The 23,400-nt window shown below is 43.8% G+C and overlaps 1 protein-coding gene across 2 annotated transcripts in view; it reads left to right on the top strand.

The window, feature by feature from the left end:
• MERTK (MER proto-oncogene, tyrosine kinase) overlaps window positions 1-23,400 on the top strand; it is a 102,167-nt gene that overhangs the window by 26,673 nt on the left and 52,094 nt on the right. The window contains exons 3-4 of one of the 2 annotated variants that reach the window (XM_046662468.1): window positions 9,015-9,115; window positions 11,077-11,250. In XM_046662468.1, the coding sequence (XP_046518424.1) occupies window positions 9,015-9,115; window positions 11,077-11,250 (275 nt within the window). The remainder of the gene's footprint in view (window positions 1-9,014; window positions 9,116-11,076; window positions 11,251-23,400) is intronic. The other variant, XM_046662469.1, reaches the window with a different exon arrangement.

The following is a 23,400-nucleotide window of genomic DNA, read 5'->3' on the forward strand; positions in this document are numbered from 1 at the left end:
CCATAAGATGTGCCGTTTTTTCCCCATATTATCCCAGGTTATAGGCTTGGTCAGAGTCAAGGCAGAGAACACAATAACCTCCATGTTTTCTATTGATTGACTAAACTCTGGCTGGGTCTCAGACTGCCCTTCTCAGCCAGTGGCTGAGACCATTCAGGAGCTTTGACTATATTTTTCTCTGAATCAACTACAAATTGCAGACATTTTACCATTAAGGGGACACAACTTCTGATGGGAGAAGTAAAATCACCATTTAATAATGAATAAGGAGCAGTTTAAAGGCTTAAAGAAACAGAAACCTAGCCCATTGGTCTCATCAGGCATCATTTAGGAGGGGCACACAGGCCTGCTGGCTCTCTGGGCTGGGGCTGCTAAGCAGGAGTCCTGCCCCTGGCCAGCGGGGAGACCACGGGTGAGCTGCTGCATCTTCTCTGGCCTTCTTGCCAGAGAGATGGGTTTGGACCACATGACTACCAGCTCCGAGTGTGCTCTAAGGGGCCATGAGATGTTCACAGGACTTAAATTGGAGAGTTTTTAAACTTAGATTAGACAGTATCTTGTTTTGAACTTTTGCTCTTAAAGTTCAGAAGGTGACCTGAATGATATTTTGAGAACTTTAGAGAAAAATTTAGACTTATGTATGTATTCAGTTTATTATACATAAACACGTTCTAAAGGAGAAAAATCTTATTTGACCTTCAAACTAATAAGCCTTAAGGCAAATTGAGTGATCAGAATTCTTACAAATGATGGACACTCAGCTGAATTGAGTAGCATTTGGTGCAACATCAAGGACACCATTATAATGCCCTTCGACTTTATTAAAGTCGTATTCAGGTGGTACAGTAGCTATAGAGTGCGTCTGTGAAGTACATTATAGTGACTTAATCAAGATTATAAATATTTGCATAATTTATTGGCAAGAGAGAAGGATGTTGGAGATCTGAAACGTGGTATATTTTATATGAGGACCCTGAGGTCCCTATGCATAGGGGGACTTTCCCAGGGTCACTAGATAGTGAGCTAGTCATCCTTAAACAGGGAACCCGACTTGCACACCTGCCGTATTCTGTCTTCTCACATCTCCTGTGCCCTAAGGAAATCCACTCTGGTTCCCATGAACAGTGAAGGGTTAAAAACTAGTTCTAGGCTTTCAATGTATGCAGTTTTATGAGGAATTCATTAGCCTGCAGGTTTGTTGGAGTTGCCATCAACAGTACATGTACAGACCATGTTTATTCAAGGGAATCTGCAGATGAAATAATATGAAGGGAAGAGAACACAAAATATGGCTATCTGTATATTGGCAGGGGTTAAAGGAACTATAGAGAGAAACACATGGTATTTTGAGTTGGGTCATGGGACCATTTTTGTATAAGATGTTATTAGAACATGTCGAAATTCTGACATGAATTTTGAAAATGATGAGGTCTCCAGACTGAGGACTCCACAGTTAGTCCCTGCACTCATCCTTTAAATATGAAGCACTTGTGAGTTGCTGGAGACTGACGGGGTTATGGAAGCTGTATTTAACTTTCTCAGCTGGATGTTGCTTGCACCTTTTCTCTTCCATAACATGCGAACTCTTGCCTCCTGCCTACCCTACACTTAAATTCCCCAATTCCTCATTCTAAAAACAAGGGTTAGTGAAGCATCTGGTCTTTGATCCTAAAACAGGACCTGTCCTAGTAGAAGGTGTAGTTTGGGAGGCGTGCCTATTTAATGCAGCAGAACCTTCTCTGTTATTCCTTCCGTTGCTTCTGACCCCCTCTTTCCCACAGTGGCCTCATGCTGTCATATTGCTCTCTCTCTTCCAAAGGAAGAAAAGGATGTGATAAAGTAATTTACACCAGAGAAAGCTTTAACATTCACTAGTAACATCATTTTAGACAAAGGAGTAGAGATTTTTTCCAAATTACAACTTAGGCAACGGCCCCCCGGTTTAAAAACAGCCAGCCTCGCTGGGGAAGATGTTTGCAGGCAATTCGTTAATTGTGGGATGAAGAACTAATTGAATGAACGGCTGGGCATTGAGACGAGGGGAGCAGACCTGGTCCCTGTCCTCCTGCTTGTGCTGGTGAACAGAATGGAGGGGAAGGGAGAGTCAAGGGTCAAGTGCAGAAGTGCTAAGGTACTGCTCATATGGTGAGGGAGGGTTTCCCTCCGAGTTTGGATTTGGCCTTGAAGTATTGAAGTAGGGGAGAGGATGTGACCTCAGGACCCAGGGAAGGACCCTTGTGCTGCTCAGGAGCAACCACATCTTGCAGTCAAACCTCAGCTTATTGGGGCTGACCTGGTGGTGCAGCGGTTAAGTGCACACGTTCCGCTTTGGCAGCCTGGGGTTCGCTGGTTCAGATCCTGGGTGTGGACATGGCACTGCTTGGCAAGCCATGCTGTGGTAGGCATCCCACATATAAAGTAGAAGAAGATGGGCACAGATGTGAGCTCAGGGCCAGTCTTCCTCAGCAAAAAGAGGAGGATTGGCAGCAGATGTTAGCTCAGGGCTAATCTTCCTCAAAAAGAAAAAAAGAGGTCAAACCTCAGCTTATTGAAACTGGCGGTTAGGATGGGGCTGGAAATGGTAGGAGGAGCTAATGGGCATTTAAGTATGAATCCCACATACTCTGCAAAGGTTACAGGAGATTTGGCATCATGCATGAGAATGTCCCTGAAAGGTATTTGAAACTACTTGGTCTTAGCTCCTGTATGTGTGTATTTTTTAATTATTTTAATAGTAAAATATGTATTTTGTTAAATACTTGGAAAATACCAAACAAATACAAAGAAGGAAAGCATGGCCCACAATACCATGCTTGGAAAACTTTTCCAAGCATATGTAAATTTAATAGTCTTGAAATAGATTAGTACTTTATTACATAGATGAATAGATGTCTTGTTTCATTCTCTTAACATTATATTATGAATATTTCCCTACATTATTAAAAGTCTTCAAAATATTTTAATGGCTGCTATATGCTACTGTAATTTGCTGTTATAAAACAGAAGCAAATATGGAAGAATGCAAATGAAATTATAATGGGTAAACGTTAAATATTTTCAAAATGCCAAGGTTGGGGGCATATATAAGGGAAGGAGTAACTGATATGATACTTGGAGTCCAGATGCCCTCTTGAGCTGGGTTCATTCTGTGCTAATACACATTTTTTTCCTACTTCACTGGCTATCTGTTGTTGTTGTTAGAGCCAAGAGTTGTCTTTCATTAATAGGTGCAGAAAGCACTCAGTATCTGCTAGTGGGTTGGGATATTCCTAACTGATGGCCTGGGGGTTAATAGTGAAAATCCATGCCACCACCCCAACTTGCCCACCCCATGCCACCCGGCCTAGTCGTGGAGGGTATGGGACTCAGACTGCGTCACTCGAGAACATTTACGGGACCTCCTTTGCGTGACTTAAGTCAGCCGGCTGGGCTTCCCCCTTGGCACTGCAACCAGCATCCCACCTTGTGTGATATCAAGCTTGACTGCTATCATCTTGAAACTGTAGTGCATCCGTTTGTCAGGGCCCTGGGACATTCCTTGGCCAAGACCTTTCCCTGGAGCCTCTAAAAGAGGGAGTAATTTGTGGGATATAATTAGCTCTAAGGTCTGGGGTAGGGCGTAAAGAGCTCTCTAGCTTAGGTGGAAATGCTCTCTCGTAAGGGAGAACATTCCAGGAAGGCACTAGTCATCAAACCAGAAGACTGGGGAGACCAACTCTCAAGCAAAAACAAATGCTGATGCCCCTGTAGGCTGGCGGGCCCTGCAGGTTTAGTTATTGGGGGATTTGTGGCAAAGGGAAAGTATTTGGTGTTTGTTTTCTGTGTAGTCTAGGGTTTCCCAGTGCACTTTAAATTCTGGCACAGTTCCCAGTAGCTAAAGCGGGCAGGATTTTACTTTCTCAATAAATTTTCTTTGTAAACATGTTAAGTGGGTAGTTTGGGTCCGCTAAAACCCTGTGCCGTTTGCAGCACACCCCCGCCCCATCCGTGTGAGATGCTCGTGTTAGCGGGGTCCCTGTGGGGCTGTGTGCTGAGCCCCTAGCCCACGGCCTGCCCTCTGTGGGCCTGCGGATGCCTCTTGCCAGTTGTTCTTTATGCTGCTGCCTTTGGTGACCCAGAACTGGAATTACATGTCAAAATCCGCAAAACATGTAGAAAGTTAAGAACATAATTTCTGAAGCCAGACTATCAGCTGGAAAAATTATTAGCCGCAGATCCCTGACGCTCTGACCTGCTTCATATCCAGAAGACTTCCCTTCAGCTCAGAGTTTATCCAAGGTGTCTGCGCTCAGGTTATCCCTGGATCCTCTCAGCACCATCTGAACTGTGACGGGAAAATAGGACACTTATCGTAGTATTTCTTTCCAAAAATTTTTTCATTTTAAATTTTTTTGAGGTAAAATATATATAACATAAAATTTACCATTTTAACCCTTTTCGACTGTGCAATTCAGTGGCATTAATACATTCACATTATTGTGCAACCATTGCACCATCCATCTGCAGAACTCTGTCATCTTCTGAAACTGAAACTCTGTCCCCATCAAACACTGACCCCCCAGCCCTCCTTCCCCAGCCCTGGGCAACTGCTGTTCTCCTTTCTTTCTCTGATTCTGACTATTCTAGGCACCTCATGTAGGTGGAATCATCCAATATTGGTCCTCTTTTGCATTTCTTTTAAGAAGACCCTAGAGCTTTTTTATTACTTATAAGCAATTTCTGAGTAGGCCAGCATAGTGGTGACAGGTCTGAGGGTCGGGAGAGGCTGTGTGTCCCTGCGGGAGGTCCCGGGGCTAACCCAGCCATGGCTGCCCTGTGGTGACCGGCTTTTGCAGCTGCTGGCCCTGCGGCTTTGTCCAGGTGGTTCCTGTCTAGACACCATGGCTGAGTCTGTATGGTTTCTTTGGTCCTCCCTGGTTCAGATGTTTGTATTTGGCCAAAATCTGATAGGATTTTTATACTTTTTTTTTTTTTTAAAGCAGTGCATACATGTAAAATTCTCTCTCCCACTTCAACCCCCAGCTCTTTCCCAGTGGGAAGCTGAGGTTACCCATTTCTTGAGTATCTTTCCAGAGATGATATTCAATCCATGTGAGTTATGTGTGTGTGTGTGTGTGTGTGTGTGTGTGTGCAGGCCCCAGTATGGTGTGTTATTACTCACACTTGTGATTAAATCAATACCCAGGGTTCACATTTTTTTCAGCTACGTAAGTACTGTTTTCAGCTGAATCATGTACTGGCCTGTAATTACATTTTTCTTCTCTATAGCTTTTTTATTTTCTTGAATTTACTAGTTTTCTTGCTTGTCAGTTTGCTTAATTTTCTAAGGATCAATCACTCATTCTTCCCTAAACTCTATTGGAAAATATGCACCTCCTCTCAAAATGACAGAGTGGTCAGGACAGGTTTTTCCTTGGAGAGGCCAGTCCTGGAGCCCTCTCCTGCTGCCGTCCAGGCAGGCGGCCCTCCAGGTCTGGGGTCCAGCGGAGCCATCTTTGCCCTCATTGTGGGTACTCTCACTCCTCCTGATTTCTAGCTCCTGCTTCCTGGAGCCCAGGCCCCCCTCTTCTTGGCCTTCACTCCCTCCCTTTGGCATAGAGCCCACCGTCCCATGGCTTCCTGAGACTTGCATGTCTGAAAATGCCATTTTTTTCCTACCCTCACCTGGAGGTTGTTTGGCCGGATACAGAATTTGAAAGGAAAATAATTTCTGTTGTCATTTTGAAGTCGTTATTATATTTCCTTTTCACTCCCGGATTTGTTCTTGAGAACTGTGGTGCTGTCCTGAGTCACTCGTTAATGACCTGGAAGCTTTTGGGATCCTCACGTTATCTTGGAGTTGTGACATCCCCAGAGAAGCCCCTTGGTGGGACTTTTCTCTCCCACTGTGCTGCCCACCTAGGAGGCCGTGTAGGAAAGATCCACATCTCCAGTTTGGGGGCCTTTTCTTGAATTATGCTGCCCCTCCCCTTTCGGTGTTCTTTCTGGAACTCCTCTAACTCAGTTGTTGGAACCTAGATTGCAGCTCTGAGCTCAGAGCCTTTCCTGCTGGGCGGGGACAACTACTCCTCTCGTCTCCAGCCCCACCCCACCCCACGCTGCCTTCACATGAGAGCCTTTACTTGGATGTGTAGAAAGCAACAAGTAGAATTATTTGTGAAAAACCTTTCCTGTACTGTAGGTACGATGGATCTGGACTTACTAATTAATGTAGTCACATAGTCCTTCTCACCCAACAATTATTAAACTCTTCCTGACTTGAATGATTAAAGTTAAAGTTTTGATCATTTTTCTTTTGTGTTCTCTTTTCCTTCTCCTGGCCTGAATTTTCCCTGCTGGTTGGCTTAAGGTACTCCTGGACTTGTTTGTGTAGTCTGATTTCTGCAGCCACAAAATGTGCTGCTAAACTGTGATTTGTGCCTGGTGGTCTCTCGGGTTCCCTGGGGCCTCTGCACAGGTGCGCTTTGCATTCTGGGCTGGGTGCAGCCCCCTTGGCTCCCTTTCTGGGGCTGTGCCTGCATCCCTCTCTGGCTTTCACTTTCTCACTGGTCCCTGTCTTCCTAAGGCATGTGACAAATCTGCTGCAACTGTGGGGTCCCAGGCCCTGAGCCAGAGCCCGGTCTTCAAAGTACAGGTGTCCTCAGCCTGTCAGATCTCATCACCCACTCTGTCGAGCCCCTGGGCCTTGCCTCAAGAAAATGACGCCTCTTCTATGTTGAACTTGTGCAATATGTGGAAAGGACCCCCTCTTCAGTAGCTGTGACCTGGATTTTCCTTAGAACTGCAAAGAAGGTTAGACTGGTCAGCTGTACAGAATATTCGGGAGCTGCTGAAAGCCAGCGTGCACCGTTCAGCCGCTAGTCCTGACCCACGACAGGCAGGGCACCATTCTAGATACATGCTTCTCTCCCCGTTTCTTCAGCCGCTTCCTGTCACCCTGACATTCAGGGAGATTGTCAGGGAAAGGTGAGCTAGCCTCTTGTTTGGAGATATTTGTCCTGTGAGGTCTCTTTCTGTCTTCTCCTAGTGACCTGTAGACATTGTGACATTTGCCTCCTGCCCTAAAGCATGGAGAGATCCGGCCTTTCCTTGACCCCTGGGTCCTCCCCAAGCCCAACATTCATTCCCCAGGTGCATTCCAGAATTATATCGCTCCTACGCAGGAATGAGGGGAGAGGGGGAGTCGGAGTCTTCTGAGTCAGTGGGGCACTGCTCAGATTGGCACATCAGGAAATGCAGGTGACAGTCACACTGCTGAGTCCTGGGCATAATAAGGAGGTGATATTAACCCAAGCAGCCCTGGTCCCCCTAGTTCTGATTGACACCAATCTTGGCATGTATTTTAGTTACTCTGTTTATCATAGGCTAACAGGCATCTGCAAAATGGTATAGCTGGGGGCAAGTTGTATTTAAAATGTTCAGTGTTTGGTCCGAAAACTGTGTGTTCAACCGAAGGGAACTGTGGCTCCTCGAGGGCTGGGGGCTCTCACTGCCGTGTGCTGGCTCTCGATGCTAACTGCAGCGCGTCAACCGCTGGCAGCTGCCCGTGGGCCAGGATGCGGCCCCTCTGACCTTGCTAGCTTCCTGGTCTCTTTTAAACCTTGCGTCTCAGACCTTTACAGGTTGAGGGATGGGTTTTATTTTGCTTTGGTATAAATAAGTTGTATCAGGGGAGCCGGCTGCTGGGAAGGAAGGTCACCCCTCCATGTTTTTCTTCTTCTTCTTTTTCCTCTGGTCATGGTCCTCTTTGCTGTGTCTGATGAGCACAGAAAACATCAGTGCCTTTGGGCCAATAAAGGCATTCTCTGTTGAAGAGCATCTGTGAGCATTGCAAAGTGCAGGTTGCACATTTGTTGCATAACTTTCTGTTTGTAAACAGGTCGGAAAGGTGAAAAGCAGGATTCACAGCCTCTTAGAGGCAAGGCCCTGGGTTTATCTCAGATGTTTTTTAACATGCAGTGTTCAAACTGTAATATAAGAAAAACAAAAGAAAGATGATTTGTAATAAAATAATGTGAATGTGAACTTGTAAATGCTGGGCATGACCACACAGGGAGAGAGAATAAAGTACGCAGGGGAACCTGGCATGGCCCCACGCACATGGCAGCTGCAGAGGGAGCGGGGCTGTCAGTGATTCATTTTCCAAGTGATGACCGAGTCACCGCAAAGTCCCAAACAGGATGAAGGGATCGTGGCCCTCCATTGTTACGGTCCCGGGAAATGAGGTGGATGTGAAAACCAGGCAAAATACTTTGTTTGTATGTAAAGTGGAATTGAATTCAAGTCTCAGAAGGTCACTTGGGATATGGAACAGTTGCCTCTGGCCCCTAAAAGCCATGGTGCCCCCTAGTTATTGTGACCATCCAAAGCAACCCTACAAATTTGCAAAATGCCTTGATGGGGCGGTACCTGGATATTGAGAACCGTGCTGGAGAATCTACCATAGAAGTCAGGACAAGTGACGGTGTATGCCTTAGTCAGGGTTCTTTAGAGAAGCAGAACCAATGGAGTGTGTGTGTGTGTGTGTGTGTGTGTGTGTGTGTGTGTGTATAAAGAGAGAGTAAGAGAAATTTATTTTAAGAAATTGGCTAATGTAATTGTGAGTGCTGGCAATTCTGAAATCTTCAGGGTGTCAGCTGGAGACCCAGGCAAGAGTTCGTATTGCGGTCTTGGATCCCAAGGCAGTTTGGAGGCAGAATTCCCTCTTCCTTGGAGGACCTCAGTCTTTGCCCATAAGGCCTTCAAATGACTGTATGAGGCCCACCCATATTATGGAGGGTAATCTGCTTTGCTCAGAGTCTGCTGAATTAAATGTTATTCACATCTGAAAAATACCTTCACAGAAACATCTAGAGTAATGTTTGACCAAATACCTGGGTACCATGACCTAGCCACGTTGACGCATAAGATTAACCGTCACAGCATGTGACAAAGACATTAAAGAACGTTCTGTTCCTATAGTAGAAACTCAAAGGGTAGTCACTGTAAATCTCTTTATGTGTCTTTCTCTGAAGCATATCCAGTGTGCAGCGTTCAGACAATGGGTCGTATATCTGTAAGATGAAAATAAACAATGAAGAGATTGTGTCTGACCCCATCTACGTCGAGGTGCAAGGTAAGTCCAGGGCCTGCACAGTGTCCAGTTGCCCCGGGGCTGTTTGTTTTAGATCCTGTATTATGTGCTTTATGGATAATCCTCTAGAGTTTGGCATGCCCGTTTATAATTCTGTATGCAAACCTTGCAGATCCACGAGCACTGAAATTTGACAAGGCGATCTTCTTTTCAGACTTTAGGTAATAATGAATTGAATTCAATTCTTAAAGTTTGAGCTCTATCCTGGGCACTAGGGCTGAGATACAAAAAGGATTATGAACTTCCTTCTCTTCAGGTTATTTACGTTTAAAAAAGCTGAAATCTTTTATTTTAGGAAGCAAAATGCATTCTATGATCCAGGTTTCAGTGCTGGCACCAGATACCACTCACCTGGGCAAGTGGCTATTTGCTTATTAGTCAGCATCTTTTCCCGTCTTGCGTGTGTGAAATCAGGGAGGGTGAGTGGTTTTCCTGAGTGAGTCGAGGCTCGGGCTGGGACTCCTTTTAGGCCCTGGGATTTGTCGGGCGCGTGGTTCAGTGCAGTTCCATGACGTGATGTGAGATGGGCTTGGTGGGGGCTGAGAAGGGGGACATCAGGCAAGGGGAAGGTAGGCTTTACCCTCGAGGAATCTGAACGCTAGTGGGGAGTGTGAGCTGATGCGCAGGTGGGCCAGGCCACCCAGGTCCTGGGTCTCAGGGTTGGCATGCCTGGTTCTGCAGTGGCAGGGTCTGTGAAGAACGGCTTCAAGGAGGAAGCCCCTTTATTACCACCCCACATGGTTGCTCCCCACCAGCCTGGGGCTGCCCTCCAGGCCTCCTGCGTTTCTGAGGTGCCCCTATCAGCAGAGCCATCAGAACCACTTCTTTTCTGCTTTCTCCTGACCCTCTCATCTGGGTCTTTAGAGCAGGTCATTAGCTTTTTAGGGACGTTCAACCAGAAGCATCTCCCAATAAAAGGCTCCTCTGTGACCCATTCTTTTGCAAACCTGAACCTGATCCCCCAAAATACTGCAGGATGGTGCATGGTTCCTCCCTCGGAGGAGTCTCTTTCAGAGCTTTCTTCTAGGCCCATCCCAAGCTGGACAGCCAGGGCCTCAGGGTTGTGTCAGCATCAGCCAGAAGGGGCATGGTGGTCCCTACATTTGCTGCTAATCTGGGAAAAATATTTAAAGGACATTTTACTTGTCAGAATCCAAAAAAAATGCCCAGAGGAACACATTAGGTCCAAATGGAGTTTTCGAACTTTGATATAGGAAAAAAAAAGTGTCCCATTTTACCTGTCCCACATCATTCCTGCTGGGACCAGATCTGTGAATTCCTAATCCCAAAAGAACACAATTTAAAAGCCTGAGGACAGTTAGCTTAAATTTTTGGCACATGCCCCAAATAAGTACCAACTGGCTTTCTCTGAGATGCTCCTAAAGTCCCCTTCCTTATGACCCTGATTCTGGAATTCCAGTAGGAGATCTTAGGATTGTGACTGTGGCTACACTGTTTCCATGAGAATGTGCTTTAAAAAGTGTTCAGCCCTGTACGAGTGTACAGATTTGAACATTTGTGATCACTCATCTGAAACTCACACACAATAGATTGTCCTCAAAAATGCACAGACCTATTACATGGCTTGATTTTTACTCTGTGTTTGTTTTGGTAAGGAATACTGAAAACCTGCCAACCTGCCCCAGGAGTGTGAGCCACTCCTGATTTCAGAACTGCCAGGCCTCCCTTCTGGTAGGACCAGTTCTGAATCACCATTACAACCCCTACGGGAAAGTATCCTAGAAAGCCGGCTGGAGCTAGACACGTAGGAATGAGCCTCTGTCCCTTCTTACCCAAATTTCAGGAGATGGAGACTGGCCGTTTCAGACCTGGGGTGGTAGGGAAAGAAATGTGTTGCAAAGTTCCAGTGCAATTTCTGTTCCCCGTGCTCTGCCTTTCCTTGTGGATCTGAAACATTCTTTCACTTAACTCTCTTTCTGCAGGACTTCCTCACTTTACCAGGCAGCCTGAGAGCATGAATGTCACCAGAAACACAGCCTTCAACCTCACCTGTCAGGCCGTGGGCCCGCCTGAGCCTGTCACCATATTCTGGATTCAGAACAGCAGCCGTGTTAACGAAGGGCCTGAAAAATCCCCCTCCGTTCTGACTGTTCCTGGTAAGTCCGAGCTGTGTGGTTCATTGGTCATGTTCTCTCTAAGAGGGGAAGGGATCAAAATTTGGTGACCACTGCTGTGTACCAGCAACGAGCAGTGGAGGAGGATGAAAACGCAGCTGTGGCAGCTGAGGTTAGGGGCCGGGTGGCTGGGAAGGCAGGTAGGAATCTGAGGGGTGAACGTTCACAGGCCAGGGCTGGGAAGTGGGTGAGTGCCCTGAAGGTGTCTGTGGTTAAGCTGAAGTGGCCAGAATCCCCGAGCCCAGGCAGTGGGAGGCCTGCTCACATCTCCCGTTGCAGCTGTGGCCTTGCTGGCCTGGCAGGTCCTGCACTTCAGGGACCACTGATGTGAAGGCCTCCGTGAGATTTGACAGCAAGGAAAATGCATTGGTCACGGGGCTGTTGTGGGAAGACTGAGTCATTGTGGGATTGTGGCTGCATTGACGGTCAGGTTCATCTTGGTTTCCATCTGAACGGGAGTGTCCAGCTTCATTCCCATCACTGCTGAGTGCTCTTAGAGTCAACGCCATGGATGTTGCCCGTGCTGCTAAAGCCAACGGGTTCTTCTTTGGCACCTCTCATTGCGTCTTTCAGCAATATCTGCCCTAATCCTTCCTTTCTTCGTGCATTCAGCAAATGTTCTGTGAGGGACTGCTCTGTGCCAGAGGCCGTTCCAGGCACTGAGAACACAGTGATGAACTTCTGGAGACACTGTCTTCCTGGCTTTCTTCCCACCTCGCTGCTCCTCCTCTGCCCCTGCGGGAGTTCTGAATTTGGGGCGTCCTAGCGCTCAGTCCTGGGCCCACTTCTGTTCCCTCTGAGACACTCCTTCCTGGGAGAGTTCCTCTCAGCCCCTGGCTTCAGTACCATCTGTGCGATGATGACCTCGAACTTTGTGTCTCCACCAGACCTCTCTCCTGAGCTTCAGGCTCCTGTATCCAGCTGCCTTCTTGGCATTGCCACTTACTGGGTATGTAGGCGTCTTAAAATGAAATTCTTGATTTTCCCCCCAGACTTGTTCTGCCCCAGAATTCCCCATCTTAGTAAATGATGTCACCATTTGCCCATCCTTCCTCCTTCTCCTTTTCCACATTGAATGTGTCAGCAGTTCTGTCAGTTCTGCTTCTTCAGTGTATCTGGAGTCTGCCTTTTCTCCGTCTCTGCTGCACTGCCCTGGTCCGTGTTGCTGCCAGCTCTTGCCAACACTGCTGCTGTAGCTTCCTAACTGATCCCTTTGCCTCCAGCCTTGTCCCCACTCTAATCCACCCACCTCAGTGGCAGATCACACATCATCCACCTGCTGGAAACCCTTCTGTGACTTCCCATTGTCTTAGACTGTCATTCAGAGTCCTTCTTGTCCCTGCCCCTAGGCCCTGTATGCTCTGGTCCCTGCCCAGTTCTTTCGCTGAACCCCAGCCCACTCTCTCCTCCCTGCTTATTAAGCACAGTCACACTGATTATCTTTCTTTTCTTCAGACACGTTGCCCTCCTTCCTGCCTCAGGACCTTTGCACTCTCTCTTCTGTCTGCCTATAATGTTCTTCCATCTGCCCTTCGTCCCATGACACAACTCAAATATCACTTTTTCAAAGAGGCCTTCCCTGGTCACTCTTAACGATTTTAGTTAAGATACCCCAGTATAGACTCCCCTTTATTGACTCACGATCACATATTCTTGTGGACTTCCTTCATTGCACTCATCGCAGTCTGTAAGTACCCTGTTTATTTTTCCAGTCTCCTCGTCTGTCTTTCTAGAGAACATATCCTCAGAAGGACAAGGACTTTGTCTCCCCTGAGGCAGTGCCTGACTCATGGTAATTCTCACTGAATACTTAGGGCAAGATTGGGTCAGCAAGTGACTGCTAGCCCCTGGGTCTTGTCTCTGAATCACTTTTCTAACGCCTGACTCCATGAGGAACATTACGGTTTTCTCTGCCTCTATCTGAGTTTTCTTTGAGTTTCTCCAAGGAGTTGATAAGCAAGTGACTTCTTTGCTCAAAATCAATTTTAAAAATACATTCACCCTTTCTAGCATGGTTGCTAGGAAGTCCCGTAAAGAAAGATTTTTTTTCGTGGAGGTAAAATCAACATACAATTAGATGCATAGAACTTAAGTGCACCACTCAGTGAGTTTTGCTAAATGTAGACACCCATGGAACCACCTCTTCAGTCCAGATATAGAACACGGCCGTCACCTCAGAAGTTCCCTTGTGCTCCCTTCTGGTCAGTGCCCACCTCCCCCAGGGAACCTTGTTCTGACGTCCATCATCATAAATTAGTTTTGCCAGTTCTTGAACTTTAAATAAGTGGAATCATAAGTATGTATTCTTTTGTGTCAGGCTTCTTTCCCTCCACGCGGTGTTTTTGGGATTCATCCACACTGTGGTATCAGCAGTGTAATTTTTGTTGTTGATAGTACTCTGTGGTATGCATCGCTGTATTTTGTTTATCTGTTTGGTGAACATTTGGGTTGTTTCTGGCTATTGGCTATCAGAAATAAAGGAGCTCTGAATATTCGTGTGTAAGTCTTTCGGAGGACATATGTTTTTACTTTGTCTTGAATAAATAGCTGGGAGGGAACTGCTGGGTCATGTTACAGATGTATGTTTAACTTCTAAAGACACCACCGAACTGTTTGCCAAAGATGTTGCCTCGAGTTACATTCCCAGTGGCAGTGGGCGAGAGTTCCAGTTGTTCTGTCCACAACCTTGCCAACATTTGATATGGTTAATGGTTTTTACAATTTTAGACGTTCTAGTGAAATGGTAAATTATTGTGGTTTTAATTTGCATTTCGTTTCCCTGTCTAATTTTAGATTAGATTTAGAAAGGATTTGTTTTAGCATCTTTTCTTGTGCTTCTTGACTAATCATATATCCTTTTTGGTGAAGTGTCACTTCAGGCCTTTTGCCTGTTTCCACATAAATCTTAGAATCAGCTTGACAGTTTTTACAGAAAAGTCTGCTATGATTTTATTTGCAATTGTATTGAATTTATACATCAGTTTAGGGGGAGTTGACATCTTAATAATATCAAGACTTCCAATCCATGAACACACTCTCTTCGTTTATTTAGGTCATCTTTAATTTCTCTCAGCAATTTTTTATAGTTTTTGATGTAGAGGTCGTACCTGTCATTTGTTAAATTTGTTTTTAAATATTTTATGTTTTTGATGCTGGTAAGTAGCATCTTTTGTTTCATTTTCCGATTGTTTACTATTAGTATATAGAAAATACATGGACTTTTGTATGTTGATGTTAAATCCTACAACCTTGCTAAATAAATTCACTTATTAATTCTAAGAGGTTTTTTTTGTAGATTCCTTGGGTTTTCTATCTAGACAATAATGTCACGTGCAAATAAAGATAGTTTTACTTCTGCCTTTCCAACCTTGTCCTTTTATCTCTGTTAGTTTCCTTATTTCACTGGCCAGCACCTTGAGCGCAATGCTGAATAAAAGTGGGAAGCATGGACATCTCTGTTCCCGATCATCAAGTATGATGTTTGTTAACTGTGGGATTTTGTAGGTGCCCTTGGTTAGATTGAAGAAGTTTCCTCTTAGTCCCAGTTAGCTGAAAAGTTTATTTTTTATCATTATGGGTGTCAAATTTTGTTGAATTTCTTCTCTGCATCTCCTGAGATAATCATATGGTTTTTCTCCATTATTCTTTTAATATGTTAAATTACATTGATTTGATTGTCAAATGTTAAACCAATGTTGCGTTCTTGGGAAAAACTCTACTTGGTCATGATGTAGTATAGTGGATTCAATTTGCTAATATTTAGTTAAAGATTTTTGTATTTATATTTATTCTGTTTCACCCCAAAATTGGGTAACCCCGACTGCGTGTACTGCAATTCAATTCTGATACAAACTGCGGGGAGTTCATGCAGACCCCGTAGGTTAAGGACAAAGCCTGCCACAAGACGGCACTCACTTCGGATGCCAGCTACAAGTCTTGGGGGGTCCTCAGGCCGCTTGCACTTCTTACTGACCGGCTATAAATTTGGAGGTTCGCATGACCCCCTCCAGTTTGATAATTTGCTAAAACAACTTGCAGACCTCAGGAAAGTGCTATACTTAGGATTATAGTTTTGTTACAAAGGATACACATAGGGTGAGGGCTGGGAGGATCCCGGATGCAGAGCTTCCATGGCCTCTCGTGGAATTAGGGTGGCACATCACTTAGGGTGGCACCCTCCTGGCACATCAAAGTATTCACTGAACAGGAAACTGCTGAGCTTTGGGGTCCAGAGGTTTTATTGGAGTTTCATTACATAGATACAATTGATTAATCATTGGCCACGTGATTGAACACAACCTCTAGACCTCCTGCCCCTCCCTGCAGGTTGGGAGGATGGGCTAGTATCATGAGTCTCAAAGCCCCAACCGTCTCATCACGTGGTTGGTCATTCTGGTGACCAGTCCCCGTCTTGAAGTTATCTAGGGGCCCATGAGTCACCTTGTTAGCATAATACATCCACTTGAATCCCTCAGGAAACTGCAAGGGACAAAAGCCAAATTCTTTATTATACAACAATGTTCATGTGGGAAATTGATTTGTAATTTTATTATCTCAGTTTTTGGTAACAGGCTATTGTTGATCTCATAAAACTAGTTGGAAAGTGTTCCCACCTCCTCTGTTTTCTGCCAAGAGTTTAGTCATTTTGGTGTTATTTTGAAAAGACATGCATAAAATTCAGTGGAGGCTGTAACCTCTTGTGTTTTGGACACTTTATTTCTGCTAATGCAGTTTGCATTACCTTTTTGATGAAGGTTAATGTATTGGTTAATGTTGAGTTTGAAGTTAACTGAAATTCCCAGGTCTTTTTTTCTCATTAATTGCTGCAGAGTCAAAGCTGTCCTCCTCCTTGTATGTATATTGAATTGTTTTTGAAATCTCAGCCTAGTGTTTGACATTTATCCTTAACAAAATTTTATCCATTTTCCAAGCCTACCGAGGCCATTTTGAACCTTGATTCTCTCATTGGATTAGCAAATCATCTCCCTGCTTTGCACCGGCTGCCTTTTTTGTCTCTTCCAAGCCATTAATAGAAATGTGGATTCTAATCTAACTGAGGGCAGAGCCCAGTGGCCTATTCGTAAAGGCATCCTGTGAGTTGACATCCATTCATTAAGTCAACTCTCTTGGCTACCTTTCAGGCAGTTGTAAATCTGCTTAATTTTATTTTTTCCACCATTTATTTATCCATCTTGTCTTCTGAGATGTTCCTTGATACATTGGGCTAATAATTGTCACAGAAAGACAGGAAATCACTTTGGAGTTTGCTTTGAAATCAGACTTGACTTCTTGTTGGTGAGCTGACCTCCTAGGTATGACCATTTTCCATATTCTTATAGGCACCAATTTTATAACCCCCTCTTAAATTTTGCTGTGGGTTTCTATGTCTCAATGACTCTGTACTTACAAGAATCAATGTCATTTTCTTTATGAAAATAGGGACAAAACCTCTCCATCTCTGTTTATCTAGAACTTTTCCTCTTCTGTATATTTTCTCAGAAATTAGAAATGTGTTTCTGTGATAAGATCTGCAAATTCTTATAATACTCAAGGCTATATATAATTTATCTCAGCTTAGAGGTCTGACTTATTTCTAAATGGTAATATACCCTTACAACTGTATTTTGGGTTTCAAGTTCTTTACAATTTTCATTTTACTTTCTTTGACTTGAAGATTTTTTCCATTGGTAGAAAGGATAGAAATAAAATAGAAATTGAGCAGTTTAAAGTGCGTTTTAAAATAACCTTTATTGTGATGGTGGTTATCTGAAGCTACACATGGGGTAAACTTACGTAGAGCTGTACACACACACACATACACACACACACGAGTCTCTATCTAATTGGTGAAATCTGAATAAGCTCTGTGGATGGTACCAGTGTCAATTTCCTGGTTTTGACAGTGTATTAGAGTTATTTAAGATGTTAACAGGGGCCAGCCTGGTGGCGCAGCGGTTAAGTTTGCAAGTTCTGCTTTGGCGGCCCGGGGTTCACCAGTTCAAATCCCAGGTCCAGACATGGCACTGTTTGGCAAGCCATGCTGTGGTGGCATCCCACATATAAAGGAGAGGAAGATGGGTATGGATGTTAGCTCAGGGCCAATCTTCCTCAAAAAAAAAAAAAAGATGTTAACAGTGGGGCGGTAGGGTGAAGGATACAGGGAACTTCCCTGTATATTTCTTTACATCTTTCTGTGAATCTATAATTATTTCAAAATAGTTTTTTTAGAACTCTATTTTACATAATTATGAAATGATTTTATGTTAAAAATGTAGAAAATTCACTCAAGTATGTTTAGATCTTACTACACATTTACAATTACAATGAAAATACCGATTGATTCCTTCCAAACTTTTTCTCTAAGTATATGTTTGTGTACATATATATGTATATAAGTGATTTTCCTTCAATTAGCATGAGAGTACAGGTGCAGATTGCTTTCATGTTGTAAAACATTCACATCATAGTGACATACCAAAGCGAAACGTGAAGGTCTCCCTCTGATGTCCACACTTTCACCCCCCTGTACAGAGGAGACCAGTGTCCACCATTGGTTCACTTCCTCCCGGGCCCTTTCTAGTCCTTGAAATACACTCATATATGTGCAAATACACATCCATCGCCAAGACATGTAGATCTTTCCACGTAGGTACTCATGGGCCCATCTCATTGTGACAATCGCTTCATTGTGTGGGTGGACCATAATTTATTTAACCACTCCCTTGTTGATGAACATTTAGGTTGTTTTAACTTTTTTTTCTGTTACTTATTGCAGACATCTTTGTTCCCATATGTATTTCTTCTCTGAAAACCTTGCTGGACACCACATCCCTGTCTGTGCACCCACATTGTCTCTTCTGTAACTCTGGTGCCCCCCCATCACATAGAAGCACAACCATCCGCTTGTCCGCCCCCCCCCCCGTGTTATTAATATGATTATTACATATTAATTACTAATTAGTTTAATCCCCACCACCCAGCACAGTGCCTGCCACATCAGAACCGTGTGAATGAATGAATGAGCTAATGAACAAATGAATGAGTTACAAACATCCTCTGAGTCTTAGATCCCTTCACTGGGACAAAGGGACATAGTGATAGTGAAGTAACTTGTATTTGTATCATTATTTTTGCATTTAAACTCTTTCTCATCTCTTTTCTAACCAGTTCTGTGAAATTAGTAGAACAGGATTTTTAAATATCCATTTGCAGACCCCAAGGACTTCAATAAGTCCATGGAGAAAGAGCCCGGAGTGCAGGCTTGTGCTGGACTTGTCAAGTCCTATCAAGTCAGCTATATGCAGACTGTTCCCAAGCAGCTGAATTTTGTAACATTGTAAAAGAACTACATAAAAAATTATTCTTATTTACATCTTTTTTTTTTTTTTGAGGAAGATTAGCCCTGAGCCAGCATCTGCTGCCAAATCCTTCTCTTTTTGCTGAGGAGGACTGGCCCTGAGCTCACATCCGTGCCCATCTTCCTTCTTGCCAAGCAGTGCCAGGTCCACACCCGGGATCCAAACCGGCAAACCCCAGGTCGCTGAAGTGGAACGTGCACACTTAACCGCTGCACCACTGGGCCGGCTGCTACATGTGTTTTGAATTCTGAGAACACTTTAGTGTGATATCTGAGCCCCTCCCAGGGGTTCATGTTTGGCGAACTAGGTGAGGAGGCTGTTGTGACGAGAGATGCCTTAAAGGGGCTTTGGCCCAAGCTACGCCTCACTTGCTGATGTAAGGCCGTGAGTGTCTGCAGGGAGACGCCGCTCTGTCTTGAAATTAACCCGAAGTAAACTTTTCTGATCCCTTCTATGGATAGAATGTTAATAAGCAGGGAAGTGGTTTCAAGAGCCCTGATTGTTAACGACTGCTTTGAACAAGCACGTTTATGAGCGGGAAGGTCATATACTTTTTCCCTCTGGATATCAGATTTTTTTTTCCCTCTGTGATGTAAGAGCTGTCTTTAACAGACATGAGCAAAGAAGTACTTTGTCTAAAGGGCGTTACTGAGTCAACAAAGCCAGTCTCAAAGGTTACAAGCTATGTGATTCCATTTATATAACTTTCTCCAAATGACAGCCTTATAGTGATGGCGAACACATCAGCTCTTGCCAGGGGTTATGATGGGGGTAGGATGTTCCTGAAAGGGGTAGCATGAGGGAGCTTCTCTTTGGTGATAGAACAGTTCTGTATCTGTACACAAATCTATACCTGTAATAAAATTTCTTCGAACTATACACTCCCCGCCTAAAAAAACCCAGAACACAAATTGGTGAAATTTGAATAAGGTCTGTTTTTTAGTTAATGGTATCACACCAAGTCACTTTCCTGGTTTGGATCATTGTGCTATGATTACATCAGATCTCATCGTTAGGAGAAGCTGGGTGAAGAGTACACAGGAACTCCGTACTACTTCTGCAATTTCTTGTGAATCAAAAATTATTTCAAAACAAAGTTCTTTTTTTTTTTTTTAAAGAAGCTTTGTCATGGGAAAAACCAAATCCCAAAATAAAGAGCAGAACTGCACAAAAGCTTTTGTTGCGGGTGTTTCGTGGCGGAATGCATTAGAGGTTAGTGGTTAGGATCCCAGCTTTGACACGTGGACTGATACCACTTCGCCATTCTGTGTCCCTGGGCAAGTGACTGCCCTTCTTTATAGAAAATAAGGATGATAACAGTATCCACTTATGGAACATTTATGAGCATTCAGTGAAATAACGAGTGGAAAGCCCTTGGTACAGGGGCAACCTGCAGGAATGGCAAATGCTATTTGTTAGAAGTTTTTGTGTTGTTTTTATATGCGATGGTTACTAACTCAGTATCAATTTTGAGCTTCCTTTCTGTTAAGAGTGACGGACTTATGATGGTCTTTCTGGCTTTTATTTTTTAAAAATGCTTATATTTAAATCTACAGTTAGGCAACAGCTAAGCGAGCTTCTGTTTTAATTAGTTGGATATAGTTATTAATATTCATTGTAATAACATCAGTAAAAATAAGTAGAATTTATATGTCAGTTCGTAATTCTCACAATACTTTCTGTAAAGATTGACTTTGAACCTGATAGCAAGCTGTGATAAAGTTGGGCATTTTTAATACTCATTTTACAGATCAGGAAAAAATTTGGAGCAATTAAGGGACCTACTTGCTTAAGGTCTAGTCTTTATATGGTAACTGTAATGATCCTGATAAAACATGATAGATCATGTCAGGTTTCTGCTCAGAGCGGTAGGTGTCCCATCCCACTTAGAGAATGAAGCAAAGCCCTAACCTACCTTTTCCCTCCGCCTGGAACCTTCCCCCACTCCCCCCCACCCCCCTCCTCTGTATAAACTTGGCCCATGTCCTCACCCCAAGTCTATCCTCAGAAAACGTTTCTCAAGGAGCCACCTCTGACCCGCATGTTTAAAATCACAACCCACTTCCTCACCCACCCTTGACCCTCTGATCCTCTTCTATTTTTCCATAGTACTAATTCCCTTCTGATGGAGCATGCAGCTTAGTTATTTATTAAGGTTCTTACTTCTCACCCCCATCCCTCCATGAGAATGTGAGCTCTGTGAGGGCAAGGATCTTTGTTTTGTTCATGGATGAATACCAAGTGCCTGGGAAAACATTTGACGCAGAGTAAGTACTCAGTAAATATTTGTCAAGTGAATGGATTCAGGGCAGATAGTAAGTTCCAAGTTAATAAGCTACTTCATTTATGCAGCATATTCTTCTATTTGTTGCCTCTTTTCATAGAAAAATGGACACTAGGAAAAAAAAAAAAAAAGGACAAGATTGCTTAATCCAGAACTCAAAGAATTAGCCTAACTGTGCTCTTTTTTAAAAGTTGCTTCGTCAGTGATTCTGATTGTCCTTCCCTCAAGGGAACATCCTGTCCCCAAATATTCCTTAAAATATCTTTCAGACCTTGTGTCAGAAACTATCTTTTTTTAAGCCAGCAGAGGACCAGGCGAGAGGGGCATGGACCATCATAATGGAGCTAAGTGAAGTGCAATGGAGAAAGGGGGATGGCCCGCTGGAAGAGGATGCGGCTCAGGGAGGCTGGAGGCTCCAGCTGCTGGGGCCGGGGAGACAGTGGGTGGCAGGGCGGAGACCTGGGCGGGGTGGGAGGGGGTGGATGATCTTCTCCCTGGAAAGCCACAGGGTTTGGGCTATAAAACTTCACGGTCTATTCCAGTCCTGGTGGTTATTGTTCATCCAGAGGGAGAACAAGAAGGTGAGGAGAGCTGTCTTTCCTAGTGCACGCTAGCTGCGGTATTCAACCCAGGCTTATAAGTGAGTCTCTAGTTGGGAAGCTAGTCCCATTAAATAAGAAACGTGTAACTGAATACATTAAGCCAAGAAGACTGTATTTGGCCTTAAGCGCCCATCTAGTTTTGGAGAAAGTTAACTTTGGTTTGAACCAGTTTCCATTTCTCTCTGCTGGCATCTCTGAGGGCTGTGGGCATTAACCACCTCAGACCATGTGGAGAGCTGCTGTCATACGTGGTTTGGCTGCTTCTGGGCACTTGAATTGGTGCGGGTGCCTGGTGCCAGGGAGTTTTCTGCAGATTGTTTTCCTGACTTTGTATACACTTTGAAAAGAAACACAAAGAGGAAAAGTGACTTCCTGCTTAACCTAAAATCTTGTCCCTTGATAAGCAGTTTCACTTTCCGCATTGATAAACCTCGCGCGGACGGAAGGACATTATCTTTCTTTGGGATCATAACTGGGTAACAGACCTCAATGAAATAAACTCATCGTCTCGTTTTGTGGCAGGGCCGCTCCCCATCACAGCTAGTTGGGAATGGAATTTGTAGTTTGTACTCAAGTGTTCCCCAAGAGTTTCAACAAGAGAAATTGAAGTCAAATGACTGGTTTTAACCTGTAAATGTCTGCTTGAATATATAAAAAATATAAGTTGTGTAGCAACTGCCTGTATTTTCTGAATGAGCCAAAGTCAGCTTTTCTAAATATAAGCCAGGTTTTGTTAAGTTCACGGAGCCTGATGAAATGGGCATCTCCTTTGGGAGCTGGTGACCTGGAAGGTTAAAAGTGATACTTCAGCATGAACATTGATGTGTCCCAGGCCTGACTGTGAAATAGTGATCGGCAGAACGGGCCCCAGGTGGTGGCTTAGAGGGATGGGTGTCTTGATCCTCATCCAGTGTGGGCCCTCTTTCCTAAAATCAGTGCCTGACAACGTGCCCGAAGTCCAGATACTGCGCCACTTCTTCTTTTCCACCTCCTGCTTCCCCATCATCTCACCCACACTTTACAAAAGAATAAAGACCTCTGGCTTGTCTGGGGTCACTGTGGGGCATCGGTTCTCAAATGTCTTGGTCTCAAGATCCCTTTACAGTTTTAAGAATTATTGAGAACCAAAGAGTTTTTTTTTTTTAATGTAAGTTACATCTGATGATATTTACTGAATTATAAATTAAAACTGAAAACTTTTAAAAAACAAGAATACTTAAGCACATGTTCCAGTAGCTAATAGAGCTATGACATCATCACATATCATACAGCCTCTGGAAAATTCCATTATACATTCCTGAGATAATGAGAGTGAAAAGGGAAAATAACATATTATTATTACAAAAATAGTTTTCACCTTAAGACCCCTAAAAGGGCTTCTGGGACACCCAGGCGTCTCTAGACTACACTTTGAGAATATATACTACTATATCGGCTCAAGGTTAAGAAATTTCCAGACCACTACACTTTCCAGACCACACAAATACTAAATTTTGTTCAGCAAAAGAGTCACCTTTCCAACAAATTTTTACATTTAAGAATTATCTGTATTATTTTGATCAGTTGTGCCCTAATAATAGTTGTAAGGACAGTCAAGCTAGAAGAAAACTTTTTTCCAATTTCAGTGTAAATGTGTATTTTTCTTTCCAAGAAGCATCATAGGGTGATTAATCAATAACTTTCAAACACACACATGAATGCCATTAGGATAAAATTCTGCAGGGGAAAGAGAAAAGTCATAATGGAAAACTTCTGACTGCTGGGGGAGCATTGTTTCAGAGGATAACACTGGGTCTCCCATCCTAGTAGTGTGTATGTTGCATAGGACCCTTTAAAGGAGTTTTACTTTAAAATATCAGGATATTCAGGGTACTTGAAATTACATTCT

This window comes from Equus quagga, chromosome 5 (assembly GCF_021613505.1).
Source record: "Equus quagga isolate Etosha38 chromosome 5, UCLA_HA_Equagga_1.0, whole genome shotgun sequence".
Taxonomy (NCBI): Eukaryota; Metazoa; Chordata; class Mammalia; order Perissodactyla; family Equidae; genus Equus; species Equus quagga.